General features: G+C 38.5%; 1 protein-coding gene across 1 annotated transcript; it reads right to left on the reverse strand.

Moving 5' to 3' along the window:
- Positions 1-844: 844 nt before the first annotated feature.
- On the reverse strand, positions 845-2,025 carry LOC113360139. The gene is made up of 2 exons (XM_026603680.1): positions 1,471-2,025; positions 845-1,402 (listed from the first exon to the last, which is right to left on the reverse strand). The coding sequence occupies exons 1-2, from the start codon at positions 2,023-2,025 to the stop codon at positions 845-847; spliced, it is 1,113 nt and encodes a 370-aa protein (XP_026459465.1).
- Positions 2,026-12,529: the final 10,504 nt, after the last annotated feature.

Here is a 12,529-nt window from a genome sequence, read left to right on the forward strand (position 1 = left end):
AAAAAAAAAAAAAAAAAAAAAAACTCCTAACCACTTAAAAAATAACATAAAGAAGAAAACTAGGAAATTTAAAATCGTTTTCGCCTCTTGTTTCCAACTCTAAAGTTCTTCTTCTTGGGAATGAGACCAGCAATTATTTGAGTCAAATCATAGTCTCCATAAGTCTCCTTGTATACATCTTCATAAACATCATAAGATTCATCATATTCATAATCCTCTCCATTTTCATCTGAAGCATAAGTACCACCCGGAACAAGCTTAATAGGAGATTGAGCTTTCTTCTTAGTTGACATTCTATCCATTTGCTCCTTTTTTCCCCCTGAAATAGTCTTTTCTAAAGGCTGGATCCATAATGAAATTAGCACGCACTTCATCAATCTGAATAGTACTTGCCTCCTCTAGTTCCTCTGCAGACAAAATATTATCCATATCAAAAACATTTTCCTCCAACCCTGCTGGAATATCCTTGTTATGCTCACGATTTGGAGTTTCCTCGTTAGACTTTGAATTCATAGCCATGATCTTGGCAGCTTTCTTGGCCACTTTTCTAGCTTGTGTCCTTGCTAGAATATCTGCATCAACTTCGCCCCAATCCTTCGAACCCATATTATTATCTGAGTCACTAGAATTATCTTGTTCTTCCTCCACCAAAGCCTCACTAGAATCATTGGCAAGGCCTAACTCAGAAGCTAGGGTACCATACTTTTTATTCACCACTAATTCTGTTTGGAAAAGCTCATTCACAAAAGGAGTTTCAAAAGATTTAAATTGAAAAGGTATACCTTATTAGGGGAGTTCTTACCCTTTACTGTTGTCCAATCCTCCTTAGAAGTGTTAACCATCCCTAGCTTTGAAGTAGACACAGAAGTATTCTCCAAAATTGAGTTTGGCATGGACCTGGCTTTGAAGAGTTTGGAATGGACCCAGGAATTTGATTTGTATTCAGACTCTCGGAGTTAGTCACGGCCTGAATATGACCCATAGATGGCTTGGACAAGGTTTGTTTAGATTTTCCAAAATTTTCACGCTGTTGTTCAGAGTTTTGTTTAGCCACGGACGCTTGCTGAGTTTCTAAATTCAGCATAGAATTTTGATTGTCCAGGGACGTCACCGACCCTGACTTTATCCCGGTTTGAACTTGCGTAACAGCTACATTAACTTCAGGAGAAGATTCAGTTCGTGCAGCAATACCTTTTCTCGCAACAATATCGTTCTTACAACTGATCAGTTTGAGTTGTGCTTCTCGATATTCTATAAAAGAGTTATTAAGCTCTTCCTTCAACAGTTTATCCTCAGCGCACTCTTGAACTGGAGTAGCCTTAGAAACAACGTTACTAGTTGTTGCTACTTCTGTCACATTCCCTTTCTCGGACTGAACACCTTCCCTTTCTGAAAAAAATCTCTACTGTTTGAATCGGTAGCAATAGGTTTAATGTTATTTGCATGATCTGCATGGGGATTTTTACGCACCTCCTTCCAAGCATATTTGATAGTTTTATCCTCTTTTTCATTCTTAACATTTTCAACAAAATATTTCTTTTCAGCATTAGCACTTCCTAAAATCTTACGAGCAGCAAGACAATTCTCAAACTTATGACCCATAAACTTATAGTGAGTACAAAACTTGATGTTCTCTAAGTCTTGTATTTCAACATACTGCCAGAATTCCTTACCATTTGCTTTCAAACGAATTCTTTTAGGAATCATCTTAGCAAAGTCAATATCTATCGTCACAGCAGCATAGTTTCCAACATCATGATACAAAGTTTTTTGATCAATAGCAATTGGTTTCCCAAGAATTTTAGCAATGGATAGTAGGATTTTCTTCGTCCATAACTCAATGTATAAGCCAGGGAAGCTTACCCAAACAGTAACACGAGTAGTATTCTGTCTTTCCGGATCAAAGTTTGGATAAAAATTGAAAACCCTAAGTTGTTGATTCTGTATCACCCAAGTCTCACCATGCCATACACATTCCTTGTCCTCAGTTGAAACTAACTTTATGATGAAATACCCTTTTGTCATTGGCACCAGCTTGCATCTTCCATCATCAAAACCTCATTGTTCTTCCAAACATTTTTGAACATTTGCAAGTTTTAATCCCTAAAAATTAAATCTCCCAATGAGACTGAACTGAAATATATCACATCCCTCTTGAGTAAGATCACTAGGCAATTCCAATGCTGGTTTTTCAAGATAGGTAGTCGCCTCAGGAAGGGATAATAAATTTGAATCTGTAAGAATATAGGGTTTTTTACCCTTAACCAAATCAACAAAACTCACGGTTTTAACTCCATGAGGATTAATAGTTGAAACAGAACTTTCCCCCATCCTAAATCACCAAAAGATGATCAAGGATGAAGGAAAAACGTGAAAAAAATTGAAACCCTAAGAAAAAACGCCATTTTTTTGGAGAGAAAAAATCGCACTTTTAAGCTTCTCCAAATATTAGTAATTTGGGTCTCAAGGTTCAAAAGGGAAGGTCGCCAAGATCTTCTCAATGTAACCAAGCTCAAAATCCTATTAAGCTTATTCCTGGTAATTACGCTTCGGATGAAGACGAAGTTGAGAATATTATGATGATTTGGAGAATACAAACATTATGGCAACAATTTTTTCTCTTCCAGGCAACAAGAGTAAATCTAAACAGTATAGAATTGGTAGTCAACGCGGGAGACGGAGAAGATGACTCTTCCAATTTCTTTTTGGTTTAAAGAGTTGCTATTTTTGTAGAAGCTATTTTTAGTTTTTCTAGATTTTTCCCCTTTGGTTTATGGGGGTGGGGGGCCTTTGAGCCCCCTTCTGTAATTCTTGTAATTACGTTTTTTGCTTTAATAAACTTTTGGACTTAGCAAAAGAAAATGCCTAGGATCAATTTTGAGTAGGCTTGTACTTTCATGCCAAAGCCCATGATTAAATTTGACATGCCCAAGTGCAAATTTGACATGCCTAGGATCAATTTTGAGATTCCTAAGACCATAGACTTGTTCTTTCATGCCCATGCCTAAGATTCTATTTGAGATGCCCAAGACCGTAGGATTGTGCTTTCATGCCCATGCGTAACATTCAATTTAATATTCCCAAGTTTAAATTTGACATGCCTAAGATCAATTTTGAGATGCCCAATACCGTAGGCTTGTACTTCCATGCCCATGGCCATTTAAATTTGACCTGCCCAAGTTTAAATTTGACAAGCCTAGGATCAATTTTGAGATTCCCAAGACCGTAGGCTTGTTCTTTCATGCCCATGCCCAAGATTCAATTTGACATGCCCAAGTTTAAATTTGACATGTCTAGGATCAATTTTCAGATGCCCAAGACCGTAGGGTTATGCGTTCATGCCCATGCCCAACATTCAATTTGATATGCCCAAGTTTAAATTTGACTTTCCTAGGGTCAATTTTAAGATCCCCAAGGCCGTAGGGTTGTGCTTCATGCCCATGCCCAACATTCAATTTGATATCCCCAAGTTTAAATTTGACATGCCTAGGATCAATTTTGAGATGCCCAATACCGTAGGGTTGTGCTTTGATGCCCATGCCCGTGATTAAATTTGACATGCTTAAGTTTAAACTTGAAATGCCTAGGATCAATTTTGAGATTCCTAAAACCGTGGGCTTGTTCTTTCATGTCCATGCCCAAGATTCAATTTTACTTGCCCATTTGACATGCCTAGGATCAATCTTTTGCAGACAAGGTGAAGGCAAAGAAAACTTTGAAGCCTACGGGTGTTGATATTAATAGTTTACCAAATCCTACGTTGATTGATGGAGAACCTTCTCTAATCATTCCTGCAGAATTCTATCAAGAAGGATGCAAACCTTTTGAACACAGTTTTATTGCGCGTTTAAACTTCACAGGTTTGAAGTTCGTGGAGGTGAAATCATGTTTGGTTAGTCAATGGAAGATAAACCATAATTCAGTTAGGTTTATGACTATGAGTAAGGGATTTTTCGTCATTATGTTACAAGATGCTGAAACTAAAGAGAAGATTCGTCAAAAAAAAAGTGGTATGTAAACCAACATGAACTCAAACTCATGGATTGGTATCCTGGTTTTGATCCGGAACGCCAGAAAACTTCCCATGCAAACGTATGGGTATGCTTTCCTGGTCTTCATGCAGAGCTATGGACTGAAAAGAATTTGTTATCCATGGGAAAGGTTTTAGGTACTCCGATTGTGGTTGATCAGAGAACCCTAAACCTAGAATTTGGAAACTTTGTGTTTGTCTTGGTTGATGTTGATTTTGCCAAACATATTCCAAGCAGAATTAAGCTTACAGCTGGAGGTCGCACATTCTGGCAGTATCTTGATATTCCAAAATCACCAAAATTTTGTATGAAGTGCAGCATCATCGGGCATAATGATGATGAGTGTAGGCACCAATCCAAGAATGATGAGAAAACAGCTAAGGCTGACACTGCGGCTAAAGGTGACTCTTCCAAGGGCTTGCAGAATTTAAGGAACAAGAGGCATCGTACGGGTAAGAACGCTGGAAACGTTAATGCAAATTCTGGTGAGGAGAATGCAAACACTGGTACGAGTGATATTGACAGTGTGCCGGTTGATGTTGGGGAGAATGTTGTTGGTGTGGAGGAAACCAATCAGCTTGAGATGGAACTAGCTTCTTCTGAAGCTCAACTTCGAGCAGCGTATGAGGCTGTTAAGACGTATAAACAGGCGTTGGCTGCGAAAAGAGCATTAGCTAACAGGTTGTTAGTGGGTGAAACTACAACCTCAGCTAAGTCAATTACGAGTGGTGAATTGGCAAGAACTAATCACTCAAATACTGATAAGAACAATGTTAGTTCTTCTTCTACTTCTGTTTAAACTGCTGGCGAAAAGACCATCTAGTTCAAGACACGGTGGTTGATAATATTGGGGATACGCCAATTTACAATGCTTTAACTGAAACTACAGTTGTAATTTCGCCTAATAAATTCAACGTCTTGAATGATGAGTTGGGTTTAGATAATTCTGTGCAACACTCCAATGATCAAGAGGATGAGAGTTCGGATGAGGAATTAACGCCTGAGAAAGCAGCTTCAGGTGTCAAGGGTTCTAAGTGGGCTGAGATACTTGTGGAGAAAGTTAAACCAAAATAGACCAGGAAGCCTGGACGTGTTCGTGTTTCAAACTCTCAGCAGATCGCTTCTCAGAGTGACTAGCAACAAAGAACTAATGCAAATTCCAAGTCTGAACTGGGAATCCGAGTTCGCAAGGGATTTTCTCCAATTATAGAAAAAAGGGATCCGAGTAAGAATCCAAAAGTTATTAATAAACCTAAGAAGATTGTTTCCTAATGCGTGTGCTCTATTGGAATGTCAATGGGGTGGCGAAGGTGGAGGCTGGTTTGAAATTATGTGAGTTAGTTAATGTATATAAATCGGTGATACTTTGTATTGCTGAGTAGAAAATACCTTGCTCTGACGGTGTTATGTTGAGACTTAATTTAGCTGGTTTTATAAAGAAGGAAGTTCATAATTTTTCTTCAAATTCTATAGGTAATCTTTGGATTCTTTGGAGTGAGGATATTGAAGAGCCAGTGGTGTTAAATATGACTAGACAGGCCATCACGGTGAAAACTGAGGGGTTCTTGATTTCTTTTGTTCATGCTAGTTATGTACAAGTTTTTAGAAGTAGGTTATGGAGTCAACTTTCTGCGGAGGATTCTACAACTCCTTGGCTGATAATGGGTAATTTTAACTGTGTTCTTCGTAATGACGAGAAGAAAGGGGGTAGAGAAACTCGTACTTATTGTATCAATGAATTCAGTGATTGGATGGAGGAGAACAGTCTTTTTGAAGCGGACTCTTTGGGTTCGAAATTCACTTGGACTAATGGTCAATTGGGTGTGCGTAGAATTCTTAGCAAGCTGGATCGTGCTATTATTAATGAACCTTGGTTACAATCGAATTGGCAGTGTAAAGCTCTTCCAAGAGAAGTTTCCAACCATTCAACCCTTATTGGTTTTCCTTTTATTGTTCCGAGGCCAAGGCGTGATCCTTTTCGAGTTCAGAAAATGTGGTTTACACATCCTGATTTTTTGAGAATGGTTGAGGTTTCTTAGAATGCTCCGGTGTATGGTAATCCAGATTTTATTTTTCCTTTCAAACTGAAGCGTTTTAAGGAAGCTATGAAGTTGTGGAATCAACAAGTGTTTGACAATGTCAATGCACATCTTAAGCAGGCTCAACTGAAGTTTGAAGTGGCTAGCAGAAATTCGGATGAGGATCCCTTTAATACTTCAAAACAGAATGTGATGAAGGATGCTTTGGTTGCTGTCCAGGAGGTGCGTATGCAACAACATATTATGTTAAAGCAAAAATCTGGTAACAAATGGATTTTGGAGGGTTCTGAAAAAGAGGGGGTCTAACAACACCACCCAATATTTCGCTTAGCAATCTGTATGGACTAACTCGAATATACTTTCAAGAGAATCAACAAGACTTAATCAATTAAAAGTATATCAACGAGTTAATATCTCTCTCTTGTTTTGATTTACTCAAGCTAATAGAAATCAGCGAGTCCTAATCAAACAAAAGGAATAACTTGGACGGTACCAAAGACCAATGTCCAAGGATCAATCAATATCATTCAACAACCAAAGGTCGGATTTCCAATTGATTGATTCAAACACACAACCTGTATTATTTCAATTATATAACAAATATAATGCGAAAATAGAAATAACACAGACACCAGAATTTTTTTAACGAGGAAACCGCAAATGTAGAAAAACCCCGGGACCTAGTCCAGATTGAATACACACTGTATTAAGCCACTACAGACACTAGCCTACTCCAAGCTAACTTCAGACTGGACTATAGTTGAACCCCAATCAGTCTCCCACTGATCCAAGGTACAATTGTACTCCCTAGGCCTCTGATCCCAGCAGGATACTGCGCACTTGATTCCCTTAGCGGATCTCACCCACAGCTAAGAGTTGCTACGACCCAAAATCGCAGGCTTTAACAATAAACAAATCTATCTCACACAAACAAGTCTATCAAAGGATCAATCTGTCTCCCACAGAAAAATCCTAAAAGTTTTTGTTCCGTATTTTGATAACAATCAAGGTGAATAGGAACCAATTGATAATCCGGTCTTATGTTCCCGAAGAACAGCCTAGATTGATCAATCACCTCACAAAAATCTTAATCATATGGTAGCGAAACAAGATGTCGTGGAATCACAAACAATGAGATGAAGGTGTTTGTGATTACTTTTTATATCTTGCCTATCGGAGAACTCTCACGATCTCAAGCCAATCAATATGATTGTACTGTTACGATAGAAGATGCAAGATCAGATCACACAACTACGATAAAAGTAGTATCGGTCTGGCTTCACAATCCCAATGAAGTCTTTAAGTCGTTAACCTGGCTTTAAAAGAAGAAAACCTAAGGTTAAAGGATAAACGAATCTAGTACGCAAACTAGTATCACACGTAAGGTGTGGGGATTAGTTTTGCACAATACTAGATGTCTCCTTTATATAGCCTTTCAAATCAGGGTTTTTTCCTTATTTACAAAGCAATCAGTATTCACCGTTAGATGAAAACCTGATTTATATTCAAGTTATCTCAACCATTAGATCGAAAACTTAGCTTGTCATACATAAATGACTGTACGCTTCTAGGTTTGTTAACCGCACCCAAACGTGTACATTATTGGTTCAACAATAGTCTACCCAAAGAGGTTGACCATATGTGCGTTTCATACCAACCATGTTCTTCTTCACCATAACTAGTTCAATTGACTCAAATGAACTAGTTAAGAGAGTTGTTCAATTGCAAGGAAATCTTATGTAACTACACAAGACACAATTAAAGCAAATATGATTTGATTCACTCGAATCGGTTCATGAACTTTAATAGCCACGGTTTTCAAATGCATTTCTTAGTCTTTTAAGATTAAGTTCAGAAATCATCTTTAGATATATAACCTTCTCAAGTTCGCAGACTTAAGACACCGGATAGAGTTTACAAACTCCATCAGAAATTCTCGGGTTCGAGAACTACGCCGGTTCGCGGACTGGGTTCGCGGACTGGGCTCACGCAAATAGTTTGTCAACTCCAGCAGAAATCCTCGGGTTTAAGAACTTCGGAAGTTCGCGGAATTGGAACTTGCCATTCTTCCGGTTCTCTTGATAAACAAAGTTCGAAAACTTCGGTTCAAGGAATCCATTGGTTATGTAATCTAAACTCTCATTTCAATCATTGAAACATTCTTAGAGGACATTATATAGTTGTTACACTATTTCTCGTCAAAGAAATTTTCAAAGTGATTGAAACATTCATGACTTTCGTCACTAGGTAAATATAAACTTGGTAGAAGTGAAAATCTTACCAACATATATTTCGAGATATAGATAGGCGAGGTATACTCGGCTCGAAATACCAAATGTGTATGATCTAGTCTATATATATAGCATATGACTTTTGTCTCAAAGAGTAGGAGATAGAATAGATAGACTTTTAAGTGACAGATAAGTTCAAGTCTCCACATACCTTTTTGTCGAGAAGTTCCACCGGTTCCTTGAGTAGATCTTCTACTTGTATGATGAATCACCATGAAGTCCTTGATCTCAACTGCACTTACTATCCTAGTCCGAGACTTAGTTATAAGAGACTAGAAATCAAGACTTATAGTTTTGATCACTAACATTGACAAACATACTTGATATAGCAACGCATGCGAGTTTGACCGAGCAGTGCTCTAACAGGTTCAAGTAATACTTCTTACTTTCATAGTGCTATCAAAACTCGTAGAAGCACCAATACTATTTCAGAGTTGGTGGCTGAAGATGGGTCAATTATCAATGAGCTGGACCAATTAAGGGATCATGTGGTTTCTTATTATGAGGCTAAATTTAATGGGGATGACTTACCAATTGATGAGCACTTATTTGAGTATGAGCATAATTACATATCTTTGTAGGAGAGTCGGATGTTGGATGTTATTCCTTCAATGGAGGAAATTAAAGCGGTGGTTTTTGATTTAGGGGCGGATAGTGCTCCAGGTCCGGATGGATTCTCAGGGTGTTTTTATAGACATTGTTGGGATTTAATTCATCAAGACCTATCTAAGGATATTATTTTTTGCTGGAATAACAAAACTATTTTTAATGGGGCAACTCTAGCCTCATTCTTTTGCTTGCTAAGGTGAGAGGCGCTGATAGTTTAAGGAAATATAGACCTATTGGTCTAAGTAATTTTTTCTTCAAAATCTTTACTAAAATTCTGTCTACTAGACTTGGTAAGGTCTTGGATAATTTGGTCTCGGAGGAACAAGTGGCTTTTATGAAGGGGAGGAATATTCATGAAAACATTAGTTTGGCTTCGGAGATGGTGAATGAGCTTCACATTAAAAGGAAGGATGGTAATTTGGGTCTCAAATTTGATATTTCTCAGGCTTTTGATACGGTTAGTTGGATCTCAAATTCCAGGGTATTTGAATAGGCGCCAAACAATTGTAGATTTCTTAGGCATGGAAGTCACTTATTTCCCGGATCGATATTTGGGTGTTAAAGTGATGCCTGGGGCGGTGAAGTATAGACATATCAGCAATGTTGTGGACAAACTTAAAGACCAACTTTCGGTTTTTAAAGGTAAGATGCTTCACTTTCAAGATCGTGTGGTACTTTTTAAAACTGTCCTTTCTAGCTATGCGATTCATAACATGGCTGTGTATAAGTATCCAGTAAAATTTGTTAAACAATGTGAATGAGTGATTCGTAACTTCCTTTGGTCGGGAGACTCGAATCTTTCTAGAGCTTTTGTGGTGGGATGTGAAAAGATTTGCAGTCCGGTGAGGGAAGGTGGTCTTGGGTTAACTAGTTTAAGAGCTATGAAAAAGGCGCTGATCATGAAGTTGTGGTGGAGTATTAAAGCTTCAAAGAAGAAATGGGCTCGTTTCTTAGAATCTAAGTTCACTTGCAGAGATGGCCGTCTTAAGATGGTTGGGGTTAAATCTTCGATCCTTCCTGGAATTCGTTGGATGCATCAAGATGTGATTCGCAATACCAAATCTTTGATTGGGGATGGGAGGGAGACTTCACTATTTTATGATGTCTGGCACGGAACTGAAGCCTTAGCTGAAATTTTGCTCCGCACTGACCTAGATAGAAATGCAAGGGTGAGTGATATTATTGTGCAGGGACAGTGGAAGTTGGAGGGGGTTCATTTGCAGGACCTTACTAATGTTGGAGCTGTGTTGGAGGAGTTTCCAAGGCGTCGTAATGACAGTGATAAGAAGATATGGATGCCAGACTTCAAAGGAATTTTTTCTGTCAAGTCTGCAAGGGAGCTAGTTAGGATTAAATATCCAATTTTGGAGGAGGCTAAGCTGTTATGGAAGAAAATCGTACACCCTTCACTGGCGGCTCAAAATTGGAAGTTTTTCCGTGGCGTTTGTGCAACTTTGGACAAGGTGCGTAGCAGGTTCAAGATAGCTTTGTCGTCTAAGTGCAGCGCTTTTCAAAATGCGGAGGAGTCTTTGGAGCATGTGATTTGGATCTGTAGCTTTGCGAAACAAGCATGGGAGTGGCTGGCAGGCATTTTTGATATGCAACCGGAATATAACTTGATTATTTCTTACAATAAAGCTCGTATACGTAGTATTAAGGAATTATGGCCGGTGGCTAATATGGTGATGAGATCTGAGTTATGGTTTACAAGAAATAAGAAGGTGCATGAGAAGAAGAATCCTTGCTGCTCGTTTTTCCAAAAACGAGTATTCAACTTGATCCATGAGTACTCAGTGCGAATGAGGGGTTTCATGCATAATACGATGACAGATCTGAAGGTGCTTAATTTTTTCCGCGTTAGCTTCAGAAAAGTGAAACACATTGATCCTAAAGCTTGTTATTGGACGCCACCAAATCATAATAAGTTGCTGCTTTGTACTGACGGTGCCTCGAGGGGCAATCCAGGGGTGGCGGGAGATGGGGTGGTGGCGAGGAATGCTAATTCTGAGGTTGTTGGAGCTATGTGCATTGGCTTGGGTATAACTTCAAATTTTTTGGCGGAGCTATATGGCATTCTTGTTGGTCTGGAATGGGGTACTCAATGGGGTTACAGGTATATTTTGATTCGCTCGGATTCTTCTAGCGTGATTAGTGCTTTGGAGAATGATAGTGTTTCATGGTTTGCACAACAAAGGTGGATGGATTTTAAGAATTTGTATGACTCTATCAGGTTTGCACACACCTTTCGTGAAGGAAATTTTCCAGCAAATGGCATGGCTACGCGTGGATGTTTTTTAGAAGATGAAGTGGGGTTACACTTTGTTTGGTCGCCCGGCCTTTTTACATTCTATTGAATTTACCAGTGTAACTTATTATCGTTTTAAATAGTTTTTTGAGTTTTTGGGGTTGTTGTGACCTCTTTTCTCATAAAATATCTTGTAAATATTATTTTTGATCAATACAATTTTTTGACTTATCAAAAAAAAACTAGACCGTAGGGTTGTGCTTTCATGCCCATGCCCAACATTCAATTTGATATGCCCAAGTTTAAATTTGACTTGCCTAGGATCAATTTAGAGATGCCAATACCGTAGGCTTGTACTTTCATACCCATGCCCATGATTAAATTTGACATGCCCAAGTTTAAATTTGACATGCTTAGGATCAATTTTAAGATTCCTAAGACTAGAGGCTTGTTCTTTCATGCCCATGCCTAATATTCTATTTGACATGCCCAAGTTTAAATTTGACATGCCTAGAATCAATTTTGAGATGTCCAAGACCGTAGGGTTGTGCGTTCATTCCCATGCACAACATTCAATTTGATATGCCCAAGTTTAAATTTTACATGCCTATGATCAATTTTGAGATGCCCAAGACCGTAGGGTTGTGCTTTCATGCCCATGCGGAACATTCAATTTAATATGACCAAGTTTAAATTTGACATGCCTAGGATCAATTTTGAGATGCCCAATACCGTAGCCTTGTACTTTAATGCCAAAAACCGTAGCCTTGACATGCCCAAGTTTAAATTTGACATGCCTATGATCAATTTTCAAATGCCCAACACCGTAGGGTTATGCATTCATGCCCATTCCCAACATTCAATTTGATATGCCCAAGTTTAAATTTGACTTGCCTAGGATGAATTTTAAGATGCCCAAGAACGTAGGGTTGTGCTTTCATGCCCATGCCCAACATTCAATTTGATATTTCCAAGTATAAATTTGACATGCCTAGGATCAATTTTGAGATTCCCAATACCGTAAGGTTGTGCTTTCATGCAAATTCCAATGATTAAATTTGACATGCTTAAGTTTAAATTTGACATGCTAGGATCAATTTTAAGATTCCTAAAACCGTGGGCTTGTTCTTTCATGCCCATGCCCAAGATTCACTTTGACTTTCCCAAGTTTAAATTTAACATGTCTAGGATAAATTTTGAGATTTCCTAGACCGTAGGGTTGTCCTTTCATGCGCACGCCCAACATTTAATTTGATATGCCCAAGTTTAAATTTGACATGCCTAGGACCAATTTAGAGATGCCCAAGACCGTAG

Source organism: Papaver somniferum, chromosome 3 (genome assembly GCF_003573695.1).
Source record: "Papaver somniferum cultivar HN1 chromosome 3, ASM357369v1, whole genome shotgun sequence".
Lineage (NCBI taxonomy): Eukaryota > Viridiplantae > Streptophyta > Magnoliopsida > Ranunculales > Papaveraceae > Papaver > Papaver somniferum.